This window comes from Pyrus communis, chromosome 11, assembly GCF_041283825.1.
Source record: "Pyrus communis isolate YQ-2024b chromosome 11, ASM4128382v1, whole genome shotgun sequence".
NCBI lineage: Eukaryota > Viridiplantae > Streptophyta > Magnoliopsida > Rosales > Rosaceae > Pyrus > Pyrus communis.
This window is the reverse complement of record NC_142575.1, coordinates 16,465,267-16,489,104: the sequence shown is the minus strand read 5'-3', so window position 1 is coordinate 16,489,104 and position 23,838 is coordinate 16,465,267. Positions and strand designations below refer to the sequence as shown.

General features: G+C 37.4%; 2 protein-coding genes and 1 pseudogene across 2 annotated transcripts; 2 read left to right on the top strand and 1 right to left on the bottom strand.

The window, feature by feature from the left end:
• Positions 1-4,070: 4,070 nt before the first annotated feature.
• LOC148692969 (T-complex protein 1 subunit eta) lies at positions 4,071-12,767 on the top strand. The gene is made up of 14 exons (XM_088679344.1): positions 4,071-5,281; positions 5,390-5,650; positions 6,023-6,148; positions 6,255-6,458; positions 8,014-8,183; positions 8,272-8,407; positions 9,611-9,727; positions 9,872-9,991; positions 10,122-10,220; positions 10,307-10,396; positions 11,597-11,684; positions 11,916-12,004; positions 12,099-12,173; positions 12,325-12,767. The coding sequence occupies exons 1-14, from the start codon at positions 5,267-5,269 to the stop codon at positions 12,412-12,414; spliced, it is 1,680 nt and encodes a 559-aa protein (XP_088535470.1). The 5' UTR covers positions 4,071-5,266; the 3' UTR covers positions 12,415-12,767.
• A 566-nt stretch (positions 12,768-13,333) lies between these two features.
• On the bottom strand, positions 13,334-19,142 carry LOC148692968 (NADH--cytochrome b5 reductase 1-like). The gene is made up of 9 exons (XM_088680136.1): positions 18,888-19,142; positions 16,681-16,822; positions 16,441-16,531; positions 16,264-16,341; positions 15,573-15,653; positions 15,374-15,463; positions 14,285-14,350; positions 13,707-13,793; positions 13,334-13,628 (listed from the first exon to the last, which is right to left on the bottom strand). Exons 1-9 carry the CDS (start codon positions 19,000-19,002, stop codon positions 13,536-13,538), a joined length of 843 nt encoding a protein of 280 aa, XP_088536262.1. The 5' UTR covers positions 19,003-19,142; the 3' UTR covers positions 13,334-13,535.
• Positions 19,143-21,603: 2,461 nt separating this feature from the next.
• LOC148692967 (uncharacterized) lies at positions 21,604-23,064 on the top strand (annotated as a pseudogene).
• Positions 23,065-23,838: the final 774 nt, after the last annotated feature.

The window sequence follows — 23,838 nt, the reverse complement described above, 5'->3', positions numbered from 1 at the left end:
TATAATATGTAATTAGGAGAATGTGATATAAAGATGTTAGATTCATGAGACCATTATTTTTCGTACACATATCCTAAACATTCCTGATAATATGATTGTCAATTAGGCATTGACGATCCATATAGATCAGTATACGCTATGTCTTCTTTCCAGGGGAGTGACTGGTATTGACTCATTGGTGTAAGTGACACCAAGATAAGTATGTAGGTGCTCAATAGAGAGTGAGTCCATTGAATGCGAATCTACTGCTACATGGACAACTTAATGGGCTGACAGTCTTACTAGTCTTGATTGTTACAACAGTCGATGCTACTATCAACAAGGAATTCTCATACACATGTGACATGAGAACTCCTAGTTGGGATAAAGCGAAGTAGTCCTATGACTTGAGACATCATAATTGTCTTGTGGTTAGGTCCTTAATCTTTGATTATGTTAAAAGCATTCCATTTTAGAGTGTCCACGACATAGTTGGGGCTAAACTATTTAATCATGGGGGCATGTGAATGTGCAACAAGGGATCTCTAACCTTGAAACAGTTGAAGGAGAATATTCTATGATAGGATTAATAATCTCTGGCTAGAATATGAATGAAATTTACTTTCAAGGTAATCATATAAGAGAATCACATTGAATAACAGACATGAATAAACTATCAAACCAAACAATATATTCAAGAGTATTGAATTAGAGAAAGACTGTATTCCATTTGTAATACCAAACTAAAAAGGTTCTCCAACCTCTTCTGATTAGATTGGGTAGCCATGACATGCTATTAGGTTTCACTCATGGTTTGTCGAAGCCCTAAAGATGTATTATCACTAAAGGGAGAATTGAAAGTAAGTTTCAATTCACAATCGATTAGTATTAGTTCTAATCGCCCATTGCCTCGCTAAAAGAAACCTAATGGATCACACACTGTGTAAGATAATGATTGAAAAATATAACAGAGATAAATAAGGACAATTAAATAGTTTAATTGTATATGACAAGTATTAGTTAATATGTTAATTAATCATACAAAGGTTCATAACGGGCTTTAAGTAAGTTTCAGGTTTCGCAGGTTTTGGTCCATAAGCCCCCATTGAGTTTGAGTTGTATGATAACTAAAACAAAATGGGGATTTACCCAAACAAAACCCAATGGCTAGCCATAGAGGGAGGGAGGGGTTGTGATGGTGGACTTATTACAAGTTTGCCACTTACTTGAAGTAAAATTCTGTCATCCATATCCATGGTGTCACATCCCGCCCTAGGCCCCTACCACATCCCGAGCTCGACTCCACCGTAGCACGATATTGTCCGCTTTGGGCCTCGACCATGCCCTCACGGTTTTGTTTTCGGGAACTCACACAAGAACTTCCTAGTGGGTCACCCATCCTGGGATTGCTCTCGCACGAACTCGCTTAACTTTGGAGTTCCAATGGAACCCAAAGCTAGTGAGCTCCCAAAAGGCCTCGTGCCAGGTAGAGATGGGAATATACATATAAGGCTTACAAGATCCACTCCCCTGGGAGATGTGGGATGTTACAATCTACCCCCCTTAGGGGCCTGACGTCCTCGTCGGCACACATCCGACCAGGGATTGGCTCTGATACCAAATTGTCACATCCCGGCCCGGGCCCCCACCACATCCCGGGCTCGATTCCACCGTAGCACGATATTTTCTGCTTTGGGCCTCGACCACGCCCTCACGGTTTTGTTTCTTGGAACTCACACGAGAACTTCCTAGTAGGTCACCCATCTTGGGATTGCTCTCGCGCAAACTCGCTTAACTTCGGAGTTCCAATGGAACCCGAAGCCAGTGAGCTCCCAAAAATGCCTCGTGCTAGGTAGAGATGAGAATATATATATATAAGGCTTACATGATCCACTCTTCTGGGCTATGTGGGATGTTACATAGAGCCAAAGAGTAAGGAGGCAAAGGAAAGAAGGCCCTGACATAATCACCATTTGCTAAGCAAAGAAGTGCTTAAAAAGTGTAATGTTTCCCCAACTCACTTTATTGTTTGAGTTGAGTCTGTTGGAATATTATTATTATTATTATCATCATCATCATCATCATCAATTGAACGAAAAATTATCAGTGATGCCTTTTGGTGGAAATATGTGTCTATCATAATGAAGAGTTGCAACTTTTGACTCTTCATGTATGGTCACATGCTTTCTAAAAAGGTATCTCAAATTCTATAAATAAGGAAGCCCCCTATAATCATAAATAACTTTTCATTGTTTTACATAATCGTACATAAAGTGCATTAAATATTAGAGAGTTTCATTGAGTCCATATGAGAGAGTTTTCAACACAATCGTGGTTCATGGAGCCTTATGATTTGGAGTGCTGCTATTACAAGGACATGGTTGTTGTATCTTGGGAGACAAACTCAGATCAACCATGAGCACCGTAGTGGTGCGTAAACTTATTTTAAGGACAAAGTGTCCAACACTTACTTCGATCGTATTTTCAGGTTTTTTTTAATCTATTATGTCATGTTTATTTAACATTGGTTAGTCATGTGCATGCATTACTTTGATTTATAATTGCATGAATTATTTCTTGATTTTCTATGTGATTTAGACCCTTATTTTTACAATAGAGTCTTGGCTCACCACCACCACTAGACTTTGAATTTCATGGTATAAGTTTTGTTTTAGAGTACATACAAGCATGCTTCCGCCATTTAATTGTTAAATACATGTATTATGTTGCTCAATGAACTTAGTTTATCAAATATTTTCCTTCACCTAGAAACCAAAACCCCACAAAACAGAGACCCTTTTAGCTCAAATCAAAGATCACTAGAAGCAAACCACTACATGCCACTCTAAATATATAAACACAAAACGAAACAATAAAAACAATTTACTTTAAGAGAATATTAAATTGAATGAATAAGCCAAGCAAATTTCCCTTCCTCAATTCAATCAAAGACAAGGAAAACGCATATGATAGTAGAACTGAACCAAAAAGAACAAAATGACAACATGCAAGTCTCTAAAGTAGCAAAAGAAAGAGAACACAAATAACACTCTCTAAATACCCTATTTCATTAAAAAAAAAAAAAACCAAAAGCATGACTTTAAACTTAATCGAACAACAAAACGCAAATTGTACCACCGAAGGAGACAACCCACCTTCGAAGAGAAAAATGCAGAGGGTAGCAGAATCGAACCTAGAAAAGGAAAATGAGAATAGGCAGGTCTTTAAAGCAGCAACAGAAAGAGAACACAAAAAGCACTTTTGAACACCAAAGCGGGCCATCCTTATCAGCCACCTAGGAAATCCTTGGACTTCGAAATGGCCCTGGACGATTTTTTAATGAATGACAATTTCGTAAATTAATTCAAATTCCCAATTGAAATTGCACTATAGCTAAACTACAATGCCACCCTATCCCAACTTTCGATAAAAGTAAATTTTTTTCGAAACAGCAATGGAGTAATTCGAATTCATTCGAATCCGAATGATTTCGGAACATTTTGGAACAAAATCGGATCTTTTTCTTGGGAATTCTAGAGATTCCTTGATCATGACCGTTCATCTTCTATCTTACGGTCAGAAATCATTTTAAAATTTAATATTTAAAATTAAATATAAATAGTACCTAACGAAAACTGATCGCACGATATATGATGAACGATCACGACCACAGAATCCCATCCTTTTTCCCTTCAAAATCATCTCATTTTTTTTATTAAAAAATCTTTAGTAAGCTGAAGTGGCATATTTTGAGCTGGTAGATTTTAATGGAGGAATTGGATCCACTCCGTGGCAAAGCCTCAAGATCCTCCTAACCCACTAACATAGATTGTTGGATTTTAATTTAACGGCTACAATTATTATAACTTTAGAGGGGTCATCCTGTTTATAGCCGTTGGATCAAAATCCAATGGCCCGTGTTATTGGGTCAGGATGATCCTGATGATTTGTCTCGGAGAGGATCCAATTCCCTTAGGGGGCATTTGTTACACCTCCTTAGGAGGGACTGGCTTGGACTAGCTTAAATAAGACTATAATCTTGCGTTTGGTAGGTTCTTGGACTAAAATAAATGGGACTCGCCCCGACTAAGGATCCTTTCGCGCTTCGCTAACCCTCGCTATCTAATCCCAAGCTTTTCCTTGGTGTTAAGGCGGACTAGAAAGGAAATGAGGCCAACATCCCCAATCCCCAACTTTCACTCCAATCCCTCCGCGCTCCACTTCTTCTTCTACGGCACCGTCACCATGGCCAAGCAGTGGGTCGCTGCATCACCCAAGTACCCAACCCAACCTTCAAAGAAACCCAGCAATAGCATTCAACCTTCCAGAAGGCAAGCAAACAATTTCCATGGAATTTTATAGAATATTTGTGAAGGAAGAACAAAAATTGAGGAAAGAAAAAGGTGCAGTACTCCGCCTTCTTCTTCTGTGCGCTATGCGGATCGAAAGGTTACTGTCCAAATCGTTGTTGTTGGTAGATGATACGACCAAAATCAGTGTATAGGTGGCGACCTACTGTCACTGGACGGTACACCCAAGAAGCGTATTGAGAGGTTAGCGATGAAGGTTGGGGGTTTTTAGGGATCGAGAGGTTAGTGATGAAGGTTTGAGATGGGTTTTTGAAGTCTTAATTAATTTGACAATCTGGGGTGTCTTGAATAGTAGTGTGTTTGTGAAATGAGCATTGATCGTTAGCTTGGAAATTCACGAATTCAATTGGGGGTTTTCATAATTGTCTTTTATTTTTAATAGAAAATAAATTAAAATAAATCTCATTCTACACTCCTCACAAGTGTATTTTTCTTTCCTAATATAGAAAGTTTGGAGTATAGAATGAGATTTTTGAATTGCTAATAACAATTTCCATAATTTATTGTTAGTCTAGCTTCTTAATCCGACACTGTACCAAACGCTTCACTAAGCTAGTCCAGCTTAGTCTAGTCTAAGCCAGTTCAGCTTAGTCCAGTTCGAGATAATTCGGTACAACAAACGCACCCTTAATGGATGATCGGAATTAAACTAAAGGACAATTAGGAACAAGGATTGAGAGGATCCAGGTTTTTTTATTTTTATTTTTTATTTTTATAATTTTGTTTGTGGGCAAAGGGGATCCAGGTCATTTCAGAATAGAAAAAACCTAGAAAGGGCCAGAGAAACTCACTTTTGAGTATAAACCCTAGCTCTCTGTTTCCAACACTACTCCTTCACTCTCTCTCTCTCTCTCTTCCCTCTCTTCCCTCCTCCGTCGCTCCCTCCGTTGTCCGCCGTAACATCCGCATCGGCAACGATGTCATCCATGCTGGTACGCTCTGTGTCTTTCATTTTATTTGCGTATGAGCTACTGTTTTGTGTTGTGCTTGCTAACTGTTTATGAAAATGCCGGAACCGGAAAAATTGAAATCGAAAACAGCAACCACAGATCATACTGTTGAAGGAGGGTACGGATACGTCGCAAGGGAAGGCGCAGCTGGTGAGCAATATAAACGCCTGCACGGCGGTGGCCGATGTGGTGAGGACCACGCTGGGCCCTAGGGGCATGGACAAGCTCATTCACGATGACAAGGGCAGCGTTACTATTTCCAATGATGGCGCCACCATCATGAAGTTGCTCGATATTGTTCACCCCGCTGCCAAGATCCTTGTCGACATCGCCAAGTCTCAGGATTCTGAGGTATGGGTTTTGGATGTTATCCGAATTCTATTTTACTTAATTACAAGCTCAAGAATTACGCTTATGCTATGGAATCACCGAATCAGTACTAGTGAAAGTTTGGGAGTAATGCAGATGGAATGCCTACTTCAATTATATATTTTTTTCCAGCATATGTAGTGTTGAAAGCGGGTGGGTGGCCTTGTAGCTTTGAAAAAATTTCTGTTAGGAATAAGCTTCCTGGCCAAAAATGAAAAATAAAAAACTAAAAAAGGAATGGCAAATCTGACAACCGACTTGGTATACTGCGGTATCCTCTGTTATAAGTGGTGATAAAACCTTTCCTTATTACATGGTTTAGAAGATTTTTAACCGTTTTTGTTTCCGGTGCAGGTTGGTGATGGAACCACAACAGTTGTTCTGCTTGCAGGGGAGTTTCTGAAGGAGGCCAAGCCTTTCATTGAGGATGGGGTGCACCCACAAAGCTTGATAAAAAGTTATCGTACTGCTAGCTATTTGGTATGTGATAGGAATTAAATTTTCAATTACTACGTCTGATTCTTATAAAAAAATCTCTGTATGATTGAGATGTTTATGTATCTTAAATATTATACATTGTGTATAGGCAATTGAGAAAATCAAAGAACTTGCTGTAAGCATAGAGGGCAAAAGCCTTGAAGAGAAGAAAAACCTGCTAGCTAAATGTGCGGCTACAACACTATCTTCAAAACTCATTGGTGGAGAAAAGGAATTTTTTGCATCAATGGTCGTGGATGCTGTCATTGCGATTGGTGATGAAGATCGTCTCAACATGATTGGAATAAAGAAGGTAAGTTCCTAAAATAGATTTTAGGAAGACCTCAATTTGAATGGTATCCTTTTCCTATATTAAATATCTCTTTGTAATCCGCCAACTGTGTTAATAAGAGTTTTCCAGTGGCTTTGGACTTCTGACTGCATTTCAATAGACTGCATTCATTGAAATGAACAGAATAAGACATGTTCCATGAACTACTAGGATATTCGTTTAAGTTTGTTCCGGGCCCTTGTTTGCTGTGATTTGAGCCCTTGGATGTACCTAGATTGAGACAGAAACATGGGCTAATTATTTCTGATGAGATGAAGAACAGGTGGCCGTGACGAGATATGCGGATTAATAACTGCTCTATTGTCATGCTAAAGTCGGAGTATTTCAACCCAAAACCAATTGGCTATGGGTCGAGAGGCCTCATGATTTTAAAATAGATATTTAATGCTTAGAAGTCCCATGTACTATGCATTTTATATGATTGAAATATTGAAACGATTTGACGACGGGTAAACCAAACTGTGGATAACACCTAGAAGCACAACCGGGTTTGAAAGGGTGAATCTGAATTTGTCCTAAAGTGTAGGAACTCTGACTTATTCTCACTATAAGCTATGGTTGATTTGGATGTCATTGCTGATGATGATGAATAGTATGCATTTAAAATTGCAAGTAAAATAACCAACAAAATGCGCATTGAGACTTGGATTCTGATTCTGAATTTTTTACTAATGGTTTCTGGTGACGGGGCAGAGCTGTTAACTGTTTTTCTCCATGAGTTTATGAAAACTAACTGTTAAGGACACCATGAGGGTACAACAACAGCGAAGGAGGTTGGGGAGGTACATGCTGGTGCTGTGAGAGAGGGCTGGTGCTAAGGTACACAATTAGAGGGAGGGAGAGATGGGTTGGCAATGGGACGAGTATATAGAGTTAAAAAAGAGAGAGAAAGAGATAGGGGTAGGGGTGGGGTTGGGGATGGAAACTTAAGGATTGATAGACGAGGGTGTGGGATATAGGTAAGTTAACTTGGATAGGATAACTCACTAGTTTAGTTTCAAGGCATGTTGTACGGAAAAATGGATGAATACTTCCAAATTTTGTCCAAGCTAAAGGTAGATGGTAGGCATGAAGGAAAGTTGTCCCTTCTAATCCTACTATTATTTATTGGGATTAGAAGGGACAACTTTCCTTTATTAATAATCCATCTTTTACGTTCAACCTGGACAGAGAATTGGGAAGTTGTCATCCATTTTTTATTCAAGATGTGTTGAATCTGTTGAGCTATTTTATCCCAGCCAATCCTACCTAACTCACCCCAAAAAATTTAACTTGTTGGATTTATATATCATCTTCTTCAAATGAGCATTAAGTTCAATAAAAGAACCCAAAACATGTATCACCGACTCTGGCACTATGTTCTGATTTTTTTTTGGAAAAAGAATTTTTGTGGGTATTGATATTTCTTGGTTGTTTTCATTGTAGTAAAAGAATGCTTAGTAGTGAACAACTAGTTTTGGCAGGACATGATAGCTTGAATTGAATGATGTGTAATGAGAAACTGGTTGCTTTACAGGTTTCTGGGGGCAACATGCGTGACTCCTTTTTAGTAAATGGTGTTGCCTTCAAGAAGACATTTTCATATGCTGGATTTGAACAACAGCCAAAGAAGTTTCTTAATCCCAAAATACTTCTACTGAACATTGAATTGGAACTGAAATCTGAGAAAGAAAATGCTGAGATAAGGTAGGATTCTTTGTTTCCTTTTGATATATTATAGTTGAATTCTTTTACAATTTGTTTATGCCACTTGAGGTTCTTCTTTCCTTTGCAGGTTGTCAGATCCATCCCAGTATCAGTCCATTGTTGATGCAGAATGGAATATTATTTATGACAAGTTGGATAAGTGTGTGCAGAGTGGGGCCAGGGTTGTTCTTTCACGGCTGGCTATAGGTGATCTAGCAACACAGGTGGAAATTTTATCCTTGCTAAATGAGTTCAAAGCTTGTTATCCACTTGATTGCTTTAATTTGTTTGGTAAAAGATCCAAAGAGAATTGGTAAAGTTTTGTCTGATTGTTTTAATTTGTTAGGTAAATTCTGCACAAAATCTGTTTTCATGATTTTGGTAATGCAAAGAAGTGTATAAAAATCAAAGTTTGAAATCATGTTGCGCTGGGGCTACCGCTACGCAGTCTCACACTATGTAGTGGTGATGCGTAAGCTATTCGAGACTTGCGTAGAGAATAATACTAATGAAAAAAATATATACATACTTTCACCAAAACACAATTCAACAACATTTTCACATTCATGCATAATATAGAACTAAAGACATAGTTCAAGTTCAAGAACACCATAAACTAAAAAAAATAACCAAATATTCATAAACATAATGATGATCTTATATTCCAATGCTATAAAAGCATCAACACACTTATTTCACAAAACCCATTTGGTACAAATTAGAAGGATAACTAATGAAGATCATCACAAAACCCAAACAAAATAAAAAAGTCATCTGGTTTGGCTGAAAGGCTGTCAAAATCAGAGGGTGATGGAGGAAGAGGCGTGAAACTTGATGGACCATGAAGGCTGCTGGAAAAAATTGAAAAGAAAAAGCACTGGGATATGAAAATTGATCGCACGTTTCGTATCATATCTCATACATATTCACGATATTTGGAGTATACCATGATATTTTTAGGATATGTCGCAAGATATCGCCTGTGACGTGAGATCTTGCATTATATTGCGCAGTCTTGTGAGATATTTCAAATTATGATAGAAATTGAGAGCGTTTTGTCTGATCAGGCAAAAAGGCAATTTTCCCCTCAATTAAGTTTTATTCCAGGTTATACAATTTTAACCTTTCACAAGATGACAACACAATCTTCATTTTATCACCGCTGGAAAATACAAATCTATGTTTAGCTCTGAGTTGTCCTAGTATGCATGAAATTTGGTGGTTTGATTTTGATCCCGGTAGAACAACACAGGTAAAAATCAGTGATATTATGAAGTTTCATGGTTTCAATTTTTATAAAATAGGTGGATTGATAACTTGATATGCATGTGATAATTTATATCATCCTGATAGTAAGTAATCTTTGTGACCATGTTAAAGATGTAGAGTTTTATTGACAAAGTTTTTTCTTTTCTTTCTGTGAACAGTATTTCGCAGATAGAGATATATTCTGTGCTGGACGTGTAACTGAAGAAGATCTGCACCGGGTAGCTGCTGCCACTGGTGGGACTGTGCAAACATCCATCAACAATGTTATTGATGAGGTTCCTATCTCATGCTCTTTCAGACTATTTTATGTAGAATTGTGGGCATTTTTTTCCTAGAGTTATGTTAGTGCCCTTCTTGAGTTGGGAAGCATCTCGCTTGTTCTCAGTCAACTGAAACTGTTTAGGTTTGTTGATTTCTAGGTCCTCGGAACGTGCGAGTGTTTTGAGGAAAGGCAAGTTGGAAATGAGAGGTTTAATATATTTAGTGGATGTCCGTCAGGTAGGACAGCTACAATTGTTCTTCGTGGTGGAGCTGATCAGGTATGCCATTTGTTGAAGTTAATTTGGCACATGTTCATAAGAACTCTTTGTTTCCTGTTTTCTTGTTTTCTTTTTTGAAGTTTTGTTTTTTCAATTCTGACCTCCATTATTCCCTGGGATTCTTATTTAGTTCATTGAGGAAGCTGAGCGAAGTTTACATGATGCTATTATGATTGTCAGAAGAGCGCTAAAGAATTCAACTGTAGTTGCTGGTGGTGGTGCTATAGATGTATGCTTGTCTTAGCATTAGTGAGATCTCACAGTATCTGAGAAATATTGCAGGCCCTTATGATTGTTTTGTTAATTTGATGGCAGATGGAAATCAGCCGGTACTTGCGGCAGAAAGCACATGAAATTAGGGGGAAGTCTCAGTTTTTCATTAACTCTTATGCAAAAGCTCTCGAGGTATGCTTTGTTGGGCTTTTATGTTATGCTGTAGTGGCTTAAACCAGTGCCAATACTTAAACTGCTCACCGTTAAGAATTTTAAGGTCCCTAATAAATCTCTATGTAATATGTATCTACTTCTGTTTTCTAACTCATTGATATGGAATAGATGAACTTACTCATGCACTGTTTCCAAATTAATATTTAGTTTGAAACTTTTGGAATTAACATATAATCTTGGAAAATACTGGATTCTATGTTTAATAATTTAGTTTTTGCTTTGATCCAAGGATTTCAGTTCACTTCTCAATTGTAGTCATTGGAACTTGTTTCGAAGTTGCACATCGGCAGCAAGTTGTGTGTGCTTTTTGCGGTATTAAGGTGCTAGAGATTAATTGTAAAAACTTAAGGTTTATACTTTTAGTTTTTCCATGGTCAACAGGGTCTCTTCTTTTAGTTTACCAGTTTATGGATTTTTACTTATTGAAGCTGTTCTCCTGAATTTCAACTGAGACACAATGCCAGAATGAACTGTCATCATAGCCAATAGAGCTCTAGGTTTTTAGTATGTTCGCTTGGTTGGGCTTTGTGAGGAGTTGAACTGTTTTAGTACTTCAATGTAGCTGGGGTAACTATTGCCTCAAGCACCTAAGGTTAGTACTGCTTCCCTTATGTAGAGTGTAGTAAGATAGGGTTAACGTGTTTTTTCTGTTGGCTTAGGTGTTTCATGGACTACCGGTCGATGCTTATCGTATTCATTGTGTTATCTCCGAATAATAGTTCTGTTTCTTATAAACAAAAAACAAAGAAGACTGTAGTACTCTTTGTGGCATTTATTTGTCATGATATCTAACCACTCTTGATATTAGTTTTACTATTTAAATAAAATTTTTGTTTGTCTTGAGTAACAACATTATTATGATATCTAGATAAGCTGCATGTTTGGGATATAATTCCTGTGCAAATCATCTAGTTTTGACTTTATGGGTCGAGGAATGTGTTTGTTGAGTTCTTGTGGAACTCTCAGTTCTAACTTCTAAGTTCATTTGTTGTGGTCTTTATGGAGACCATGAGCATGATACGTTAATGTTTTTTGTGCTAGGACTATAAAGTCCGAAGGCTTTCTTAAGATGGAAAAAAATAAACACTTTCTTTCTACTGCAAATGTACTTTGAATGAAGCGTAATTGTTGTCTTAATCAGCAGTGTTCCACTTATAGGTTATCCCACGGCAGCTCTGTGATAATGCGGGATTTGATGCGACTGATGTGCTAAACAAACTTAGACAGAAACACGCGCATCCATCTGGTTGGGTTCTCACTTTATTTGACCTTGTTTATCTATTTATTTCATTATTTTGTTTGTAAGTCACAACTCATGCGTTGGAGCCAAAACAAACGTTCATTTCTTCTATTTATTGAAGGCAAGATTACTCTGTTGACTGCAAAGATGTAATGTGTTTGATGGTTATTCTAGTATTTGGCTTTTGATTAGTGATTAATTATATTTGTTTGCTGAGCGATTTAAACTTTTTAACAGGCGAGGGTGCACTTTATGGAGTTGACATCAACACAGGTGGAATTGCTGATTCATTTGCTAACTTTGTCTGGGAGCCAGCTGTTGTGAAGGTATCCCGTTATCTTTCTAATTGCGTAGATGTATCACACACGACTTAGTGATTTATTAGTTTTTAACAACATAACACCATATCATTTCCTGTAGATCAATGCTATAAATGCTGCTACCGAGGCTGCTTGCCTTGTTTTAAGTGTCGACGAGACAGTAAAAAACCCAAAGGTAATGTGATTTCTGTTTTCTATTTCTATGATTGTGCCTACCTCACTTTCATATCTCCTGGAAAGTAGTCTATTCGGACGTTCCTCCTAATCATAATTGTAGAGTTTTTTTAGATATCAGGTAGCTAACTGTTGATATGGTGGTAATGCAGTCCGAGAGTGCACAGGGAGAAGCTGCTGCAAGTGCCATGGGAGGTCGAGGTCGTGGAGGCGGTCGTGGGCGCGGGATGCGAAGACGATAGATTTGAGAAGGTTCTCAAAAACTCTGGAAGCATTTTGTGTCAAGTCAGATGTGCTAAGTAGTCGACGTCGTATCTCTTGTTTGAACCAACTTTCATGTCTATTCGCTCTCTCCGCCCCCTCTCGGGGCCTTTTAATTTTTTTAATTATGTTTTTACCAAAGACGTATCTTAAATTAATCTGAACTGTAAGAGAGGATTCGAACTTGGTTGCATAGAGGGGCGCACATTTGTTTAGCCAATTTGGCTATTCTCACGTCTGCGGATTAAGGCATTGTTTAGTATCAAAGTGCAAAAGTATTTAACATTTTGTAGATGGATAATTCATTTGTTAATTTAGAATCAGTGTTTGGCAATGTGTTTTCAATTTTGGTTAGTTTTGTATAAGTTAGAAAATGTAGGTTATATTTCAATAGGTGAACCCTAAATTGACCGATTTCCAAAAATTTCCCAATGTTTTAGGGGTATAAATTGACAAAATCGGAAGGTCGTGGCCCATTTTGATATACACCCCCAAACCTGGGTGAAAAATGCAATTTACCCTATTTAAAAGCACTCAAAAAAAAAAAAAAAAAGAAATTGACAGATTTTTGAATGAAGATGGCCGATTGCTAATGTTGCAAATGCAATTTGGTATAAAATATTTAATCGTCCTAACATGACCCTAAAGGCTTTGAGAGCAAGTGTTGGAAACGTCTTAAAATTTACCCCAAATTAGTCATCCTGAACTCGTCTCTAATTTTTTGTTTTCAATAGGGACTATAAGGACATTAAAATAACTTTTTGAGAATTTAGGTCACGATTGATAATTTACCAAAAATTCCAATGCTTTCTAGTTTCTACAAATGCAGCAAGCGCTTCCTAGAGAAGCACTTTGTCAGAAGCTGATTGAATAGTTTTTTTTACTTTTTTCTACTTGGAATCAATGTTAAGGAGTTCCATCCATATAAAAGAAAAGAGCGAAGGCATTTCTGTGGTTAATGCTAAAACAAGTTATGAAGCAAATGTTGGGTGTCTGAGGACAAATAAATAATGGTGATCCTGAACAAACATGCTTCTTATTTATGTTATTGCTAGAGATAGGAAACCCCGCCGGAGATCATCACAAAAGCTCCATGAATGACCTAAAACTGGAACTGCATTTCGGGACTGTATCCCAGACTCGCGAGGTTAGCAGCCATAGCCTTGTTCATCGGTGGTGGTCCGCATCGCAAAATCTGGAAACACCAAGGTTTCGAATTAGAAAGAAAGAAGGTTTGGAATTTGAGAGAGTGAGAGAGAGAGGGATAAGTTACCTTAATATCCGGTGCTGGCGCCGGGCAGTAAGATTGAATAATTTCTTTTGATATGAATCCAACACCACCTTCCCATTGTTCAGGGGGCTGAAGATGGTATTTAACATTCATTATTAGAAATGAAAAGAGAATATAAGCAAAGCAAGTTTCTGAAACGACATTCATCATGTTCAAAACGAGAAAATTCAGAATGCCACTGTTGTACGTACTACAAAATTCTGAGCATCAATTTGTTAGACAGAAATGTGACCAATAGACAATCAAACATATCAAACAAACACTAATCGTATACTGAAAATATAACAACGCAATGTTGTAAGTTATTCATCTTTCACAAGATATTCTGAAAGGAAGAAATCCCCCCGGTAAAAGAATTTGTATTCAAACTTTCTGGTATACCTAAAGCCTTTGCCACAAACTTTAACTGGATTACCCCGAGCTTGACACTAATTTGACAATGTTTCGTTCGCAGTGTAATGTAGCATATGTAATGATGTTGTGAAACGCAGAGAGAAAGCAACTTGTCAAATTGGAAGTTTACAGACATAAGAGTGGCTTCAAAACCAAATTAAAGATACCTGATTCAAAACATAATAAATGTTGAAACGATTGGGAAAGTTACTGGAAAGATTGTCCAGCTCTTCCTGCATAGACAAATTATATAAAGTTAGACAATTGGCAAAACCTCCCAGTTTTACGGATTGTAAGCCAGGCAATTAACCATAATAAAACATCAATATTCAGCAAGTCTGTCAAACAATTAAAGATATATGAAGTTGTCAATGACGTTATGCCAGCAATGCTTTCATAAGAGAAACTGTACAGTAAATTGGACAAGTGATCCATCAAAAGAAAAAGAGAAGAGCATTGACACAAACAACTACATCTAGATTACGAAACCAAAATTAATCATGACACTGCAGACTTTTCCATCTTCAATAATATCGGACAGAGATGTGCCCCTAAAGGTAAGAGAGACAGAAACCAAAGCACTGCCCAGAACTTGACCTTGTCCCACACCTCAATTTCCATCCCCCCGACATCTTCAAAGACCTACTGATTCCTTTCTAACCACATAAGCCAACTCATGGCCACCATGATGACCCATATTAATTTGCCTTTACTCCCACCACTTGATACTTTAAACTTCTCACTCGACAAACCAAAAGCGTTTTTTGGGGCCACCCAACAAACATTAACCTCATTAAATATAAAGCATCACAGCTTTCAGCTAAATGGGCAAGAATAGAAAAAACGTGATCCACGCTCTCCCCTGATCTTTTGCATAAAATACACCAACATGAACAAAAACAGGAAACTGGCTTTCGTGGAGTCAATCTCAGCTGTCAACCTTCCCATGTACCGCCAACCAAGCCAAAATATTTACCTTGTGAGGAACCTTTACTCCCAAATTAAGCTGAAAGGGAGACAAGGACTGCCTGATATGTGTCCAAACTTATAGAATAGGATTTACAAGAAAATTTTTCCCTAAGGCTCAACTTTTACAACTGAACTTCTTGGAAGCATTGATAAAAAGAAGATTACCTTACATGTATGGGACATATAGATATGAATACATACTGGATATGGGTAAGTATTGAACGAATGGGAAAATGGAGCGCACAGAGAGAGAGAGAGAGAGAGAGAGAGAGAGAGAGAGAGTTTACTTTCAATAGGATGTCCTCATATGTGACGTTGGCATATATAAGATGTACATTTGTTCTGTCACTGGGATTTTCCAATATGGCTCTAGCAACCTGAGAAACCAGAAAGACAAATAAAAACAATTATACCATCCCAAATGACGTGTGCAGAAAACAGAAGAAAAGTACCTTGTGTAATGCTCAGACTAACTCAATTACGTACCTGGAACATTGGAGTGATGCCAGTGCCTCCAGCTAGCATCCCAAAAGCTCTAACTTGGTTAGGTTGATACTTGAATCGTCCCTGGAAGCATGATTATATGGAAAAGGATTTACATCGCTTCAATTAATGTAGATAGTGCATTGTCTGAAAGATCTTTCGAAAATGAGGTATTAGTCCTAGAGAGAACTGAATGACAGTACTCCGCCAGTACTCATAGATCAATTGTGGTGTCTTTCTGAACCAATGAGAGATAGTATCATAAACACATTTTGTGGTTTCTCTACACCCGAGATTTTGAAAGTAGATTGACTTTGAATGCTTCAAAAATTGCAGTAATTCCAATCAAAGGGCGAAAGGGAACATGTAGAATGTTAAGTTCCATAGACCTGTTAATCTATTTGGAGGGGATTAGAAGCTCCTAGCTTAAGTATAGAAAGTCTGGAGGACTAACTTGTAGGGAGGTATTAGTTAACGTCGTGAATGATTCAAACTTTCGTAGAAAATTCTGTATTTTTTACCTAGAGTCTTTAACCTTGGTCCTAAACTGCATCCTGATTATCCTGGGGTGATATGGAAGACTGAAAATGCTGTTCAACGAATGGGTTTTAATGCTTTTTTATTTGTTCTATAGCTTTGTCTTCTTTGTTCCTTTTTAGTTGATATGGACTCTTAATTGATAGGAAAAGATTACCTTAGGTCCTTTCACAGCTAGATAATCACCTTCGCGCATCATTTGGAAGTGGTGAGACATCCTTCCTTGTGGATACATCTACCCATACGATAAAAAAAAATTAAAAAGTTATCAAACCATGCAACATAGGCCAAGCAAGATAAGTGATTCATGAGAAATTTTAAAAAGAAAACAAACCTTTATGACTAATTCAAAGTATCCAACATCTGAATCCAAAGTTGTTGGGGTATATGGTTTGACGACGTCTTCATTAAGGCTGTCTTTTCCTCTGTATGAAAAACCAATGAGTTACAAGAAACTATCATGATAGCAAAAGTCAAGCATACAAGAATTATAGAAGTATCAAACATGTTGAAACTAAGCATGAACTGTTCATAGGAAAAAAAAATGGATTTGGATCATAAAAACGAACCAAACCTGCAACTCATATGCTGTCCAATAGGGAGTCCCAACACTGCTGATGGAGTTGGAAGAGCAAATTTAAATTTAGCGACATTATGGCTGAGCTGAGTGCGTTTAACAAGTTTAAATTCCTTGAATTTGTCAGGATCCAAGCAACCTAAGAAGACACATGGTATTAGGCATATTCTGCAAACACATATCCACAGAAAAATATGGAGCATACAGTGAAGACAAATGTTAATCAACTAGAAATTCCTTGAAAGTTTGACTTCTTCTTGTCTTGGGGATATGACATTTTAATTACCGAATGGTGAATGCCACGAAAGGTAAAATGCTAAAATTATGATATAACTATCATTCGTCTGCAAATGGTTCTTTGCAATATCAAGTAAGCTTCCTGTGATTTGGTTTTACTTAAATCCTTATTGTATTCCTTCAGCTCCTGTACCTTTGAAGCACAAGAAATGCCCAAAGGGGCTTTCAATATAGCAAATGTATAAAAATATGCGTGGCGGTTCGATTAGATTCCCACAAATAGTGAAAACTGCAGATGTCCTCCAGCCATCTCGTTTGTAGTTCAATAATCATAAAGGACTAATTTTTAGGTTCTTCAAGAATCATTGCTTGAAAAAATAAGCAATATTGGAAATCATTTGATCATCTAAACTGTGACGACAAACAACCAATATGATGATGGTAATCAAATGGTTATATAAACCTTGATCTGGCAGATTATTTTGCAAGCATGAACTTAAAGGCAGATCAAAAGATGGATAGTGCTACCGCAAGTCAGAAGTGAACATCCAAACAAGCAGGATTCATACAATCGCTGAATTTTCTTTCAACAGAAATATAAGTCTTTGGGAGATAACAGAACAGAGAAGTAGTTAAAACCAAGTGAAGAAGAATAAAAATAAAATAACCATGTAGCTGAAAATAACTATGCATGGGTCTGCAAATGCAACAAGGGAAACTAATGACTGGAAAGGAAAGGCGTGAGTGACATGTACTTATGAAGTCTGCAAATTCCAAAAGTCACTTGTTCTACTCTGCGGCTGAGTAAACTTAGAACAGATGAGTGTATAAAAACAACAAGAAACAAAATATGTTTCTTACAATCTTTGATCTTCCTTCTACCATGAAGATAACATAAAGATGAGTCATACATTGCAAACATATGACGTCATCACGGCTCATATTGGTTGGGGTTAAAACTCTAGAAGGTCAAGCAAAAGCAGTAGATTGAACCTTTTGGATGCAGCATGCTGTTCTATAATGCATTGCACTGTCACTATTAGCATGAAAGATTGATTTTGCTCAAATCAGAATCGTTGAACTTCTAGAATATTTCATAGGGTAAAAGGAAAGATAAATATTAAAATAGCAGAGGTGCCCAGCTCTATATGATAAGTGTAAATTTCTTTAATAAATAATGAACCTAATCATACTCGTATCAACAGCCACTCCCACACACGCCCTCAAGTCGATAATCAATATTTTGCTTTTGTTTATCCTGATTCTAACACCACACTGAGTACTCCTCCTCTGATTCTTAGAAACGGTAAGCTAGAACCTGCCTGCCAAATACATCTAAGTTTCTTAGTAATAAATGAAGCCTAGTGCCACTCGGATAAATTCTCAAAGAATAAGCCCCCTACCAGCCATAGGAAAAGGATAAGTATCATTTCTGAAATCAAATGTCTGCTTTCTATATATAATTATAGCAGGAATTGCAATGTAGTTTCCTTGTAATGACAGAAAACTGCATTAGGAATTGTGAATGTAATGGATTCATTATCGTAGGGCGCCATGCCAAAAAAAGTTCATATAGCTGACAAAAAACTAGAAAGAATCAAAGTCTAGTAGAACTGAGAGTATGAAGGGAAAACAAGAAACCCCATTAAATGACCTAAATGCGAATCGAATTTAATCACAGACTAGATTCATCATTCATAGCATAGCAATCAACTTGATATTTGAACCATGTCATTGTCCCTGCACACACACACACACACACACACACAGAGCAATCTGCTTGAAACCCCTCATCAAAACAGTCAACGCAACAGGTAGAATCCAATCAGTCCATCTGAATGACATGGTTTCAAATGAATCCAGGTATACTCCGGAAAGCTTAAAAAAGAAAAATTTGGACTGACAAATAAAGCTTAGAAAGGGAAGAATGGATGATTGAAAGAAGAGGAAGAAGAAGAAGAAGAGACCTTTCTGTTTTGTTTTGTTGGTGATGTAGAAATAGTAGGCCGTACCCACACCAATGGCCACCACAGCCATTGCGATGCTTACCATTTCTGCTCTGTGCCTCTGCAACAATTCCATTCTTCTCCTTCTTCCTCCCTCCCACTCCCACACCAAACACAAACAAAAACTCAAGAGTCACAACTCCCCTCTCCCTCTTTCCAGTATGCAAAAATCTGGTCGCAGTTTTTTTCTGCTTAATTTCTTTTTGTTTTCTATTTATAAAAGTCGTCGGACAATTTTTGTTTTGTTTTTATATTAAAAAATAAGAGCTCACGCTTGGAATGCAGCACGTGTGAGAACTAGTGTTTTATTTTGGGGAATTTAGCCGAAACGACCACTCTTGATGACTGGTGTCTTGCTCACCCAAGGTTTCATTTCAGGAGCTGTAAGGTTCAAATTCATATTAGTCACAAGTTTCTAAATGTTTAAAATATTTCATAAATTAATAAAGTAAAACCAACTTAAAATTCATCAAACATGTCATTTAGAATTACAGTCTGATGATATTTCTCTTCATTTGTAAGTGAGCCGTTTTATGTTCGAATCTTGTAGATGGTGAATTTGGTACAAATTAGGTTGTCCATTATGTGGCTTAGCCGAACTCATTCCTTCCCTTAGTGTAAAAATATATTGTTCTAAATATATATATATATATATATATATATATATATATATATATATATCTATCAACCATTAGGAAAACTTATTTTCTTGTTTTACTTTATTAAGTTGTCAAATATTTTAAAGTCTTTGAATCTAAAACTAATTCAATCTTGTTGCTAATATGCATTTGGTCCTTGCAGGTCCTGAAAATGAATAACTTAGGAGAGCATGGCTCTTGATGATTGTATAAAATGGATAAAACTTTCCTCCTCTATAAGAAGGATTTCATCCTACAAATAACATCATTAAAAGATCAATTGGTATAAAAATTATTCGTCTTGAAAACTATTTAGTCATCATATGAATCGAATAAAAAGGATCCTTTCGTTGTTAATAAAACTCTACTCCAACTCATTTTTCTCTAACAAAAAGAGTTTAATGTGTTTTGTGAATAATTAGGAGGATCACACTTGTCAATTAAGTGTTGCATTCTTGTGATTCTCAAAGCACATGATCTTGCCACATGACTAGGAATTCGAGATGTGACATTACTCCTATCAAAATGAATTTGGTTTATAGATATTACTAGAAAACAGTGCCACACGTTGTCGCGGGTTGAAAAACTGCATCAAATATTGTGTTGGAAAGATGCAGAGATAGTGTCATAGAATATTAACATTATTGATAGCGGAAAGGTTTAAATATTTTTATAAAGAAAATGCTTGATATATGCAACGCGCATAGAAGAGATTGCAACATTTTTGTTTGTGTACACAGAAAAATGATAGTCATCCATTCTACTTTTGTAGTTTCTTCTGGTTTTCGATTGGTACCAACATTTATATATAAAAGATTACAAAATGCCAGTGTATATGCATGTAAAAAATATTTTGTGATCTAGATTTTAGAGAACTATTTACATGTCAAGAAATATCAGAAATAATGTTTGATGTACATTGGCAAAAGACTGTAAATTTTTTGGATGGAATGGTAGAAATTGTGTTCGAGCATTTTTCACTATTAACAAAGTAACCTAGGCAAGGGAAAAAGAAATTCAAACATTTTAAGAGGGGTTAAATTTATGGTTGAATAAATTTACACTTTAAGAAAAAGTCAAAAGTATAGTCACCTATGTTGAAAAGTCTGATGGCATTGAATGCTCACACAGTATATTAGCAGAAGTCTTCAGCATGGGCATAAGTTTTCAATGCCCATGCAAAGTAAAAGTGGAATATGAATTGTATTGTCAGAGGACGTGTTATAAGTTTCAACATGCAGTTAATGCATCAGTTTGGAGATGCTCTATAAATAGAGCACTCCGCATGTTTTCATGTAATAGAAAAGATAAGAAGAAGCAAAACAAGAGAGAAATATCAGTAACATCATCTATTCCTCTGCCTTTTATTTGTTATCCTCTTGTGCTATAGTTTTAGTGTGGTATTTTACATCTACCTTGCACCTACCATTAAAAAGGTTATTCCTCTAACTTTGACCTTTTTATAACACGTTATCAGCACAAGTCTCTAAATATAATTATTCTCTCATCTCTCTTCGCCGAACGAACGAAAGAAAGAAAAAATGTTTCCTTTAAGGTTTTTACTGTTCATCTTCTTCCTCTGCCTCAACTGCGCCGTATACCCTCGCGATGAACTGTTTGCTCCATGCCTACTTTTAGTTCTTAATCTAACGGTTACATACATATTTGATTACTTGTTTGGTGTAGAGATTGATTACTAACCCAGTATTTATTTATGTTAATTTTACTGCAATCGAAGATGGTGCGGTACAATCGCCCATCTTGAACTGCAAATTTATTCTTACTGCGATCCAAGACGGTGCGGTATCATCGCCTATCTTGGACTGCAGATTTAATTTTACTGCAAATTTTAGGTGGAGCGGTATAATCGCCCACCCTACCCTGCATATATAAATTTACCTGCTGTTTAATTTCATTGCAATTTTAGGTGGTGCGGTATAATCGCCCACACTACTTTGCATATTTAATTTCCCTGTTACTTGAGTGGTGCGGAATAATTGCCCATTCTATATTACATTATTTCAATGAAAATGGTGCGGTACAATCGCCCTCCTCATTCACCCTGAAAATCTCGAGCCAGAAGTTTCGAGTGCTTATCATTTTGGCCTGAAGATCAAAATGAAAAATTTGTAAGAACCAGAAGTTCTAACATCATATTCCTCCAGGAATACATATTATTGCAAGTTCTTACACATCTCATTTTCTTTCAGAAAAGAAAATGGCGAACTTGGCGAAGCTTGAATTTGCTGCCCTGGATATTACCGGGAAGAATTACCTGACCTGGGTACTGGATACCAAGATCCATCTGGAAGCAGGGAATCTTGGAGATACCATCAGGGAAGAGAGCAACTCATCCTCTCAAGATCGGGCAAAGGCCATGATTTTCATTCGCCGCCATCTTGATGAGGCGCTAAAGAACGAGTACTTAACGGTTGAAGATCTATTAGCTCTCTGGAATGCCTTGAGGAACAGATACAATCACCAGACAACGATGATTCTTCCAATGGCCGCTATGAGTAGACTCATCTGAGGATCCAAGACTTCAAGTCAGTGGCAAAATACAATTCTGCATTGTTCAGAATTACCTCTCAGATGAAACTCTGTGGGGATATTATTACTGAGGAGCATATGCTGGAAAAGACTCTCAGCACATTTCATGCCTCCAACGTGCTCCTGCAGCAGCAGTATAGAGCGCGAGGCTACACTGAGTACAACCAGCTGATATCTGTGCTCTTAGTAGCTGAACAAAATGATGAGCTCCTGATGAAAAACCATCATTCCCGACCTACTGGATCTGCACCATTCCCAGAAGTGAATGCTGTTTCCCTCGAAGTGAACGCCACATCCTCTGGTGGTGATAATCATAAACGAGGACGTGGCCACAAGCGAGGTCGATGGAATAGGAAAGGCAAAAACCATGGAGTTCAGTTTCACAACCAGGTTCCGAGGCATAATTCAGGCCCGAGCTTCAAAAATGTGAATCGCCACAAAGGCAAAGCTCATATGAACAATGCTCCTAGGAACTCTGAAGGAGCCTGCCATAGGTGTGGTGGCAATGGGCATTGGGCGCATACTTGTCGTACCCCAAAACATCTAGTGGATCTGTATCAAGCCTCCCTCAAGGAGAAGGGTGTCGAGACCAATTTTCTCGACCAGGCTAGACCAATGGATATACCTGATCCAGTGTTTGACTTATCAGGGCAGTTGAACACAACTCATCTAGATGTTCCAGACTTTATTGTGGAAAAGGGAAATGAAGTATACCGGTCCGATTGAATCATTGATGTACTTTTATTATGCTGAACTTGTAGTATTTCAGATTCAATAAAAGTGGCATGTAAATTTTCTTGTTATAACTTGTTTTTAACTCTGATTCTCTTACTCAGAGAGCATGGATAAAAACTGTGGTTATTCTCAGAACATGAGAAATGGCGGAGATATTTGTCTTGCAGACAGTGCAACCACACATACAATACTTCGTGATCGAAAGTATTTCTCAAGCTTAATACTTACAAGAGTAGGGGTAACAACAATATCAGGACCTTTAGATGTAATTGAAGGTTCAGGGCAAGCCCATATTATGTTACCAAATGGAACAATATTGTCCATACAGAATGCATTGTATGCTACTCGATCTACTCGAAATTTGTTGAGTTTCAAAGACATACGTTTAAATGGATACCACATTGAAACAAAAAGTGCAGAAAATGTGGAGTATCTATGCATTACCTCCAATGATACCCAGAAGCGTATATTGGAGAAGTTGCGTGGTATGTCGAGTGGATTGTATTATACATACATAAGGACAATTGAATCACATACTGTCATGAACCAGAAGTTCATTGATTCAAAAGATTACATGCTTTGGCATGACCGTCTGGGTCATCCAGGATCTACCATGATGCGTAGGATCATTACCAACTCTAATGGACATCCATTAATAAGCAGACACATTGCTGTCTCAAATGATAACCCTTGCAAAGCTTGTTCTCAAGGGAAGTTGGTAATTAGACCATCTCAACTAAAGGTTGATGCTGAATCCCCATCATTTCTGCAAAGAATTCAAGGGGATATTTGTGGGCCTATTCAACCATCATGTGGACCATTTCGATATTTTATGGTTTTGGTTGATGCATCTACCTGATGCGAACTAATTAAGCACACAAATTAAAATCCTCTTTTGACAATTGTAGTAAAGATACAAGTAGGGATCGTTCTAGACCGGGGATTAGGAGGGATTACTAAATCACTTGGAAACTGACTCAAAAACGTAA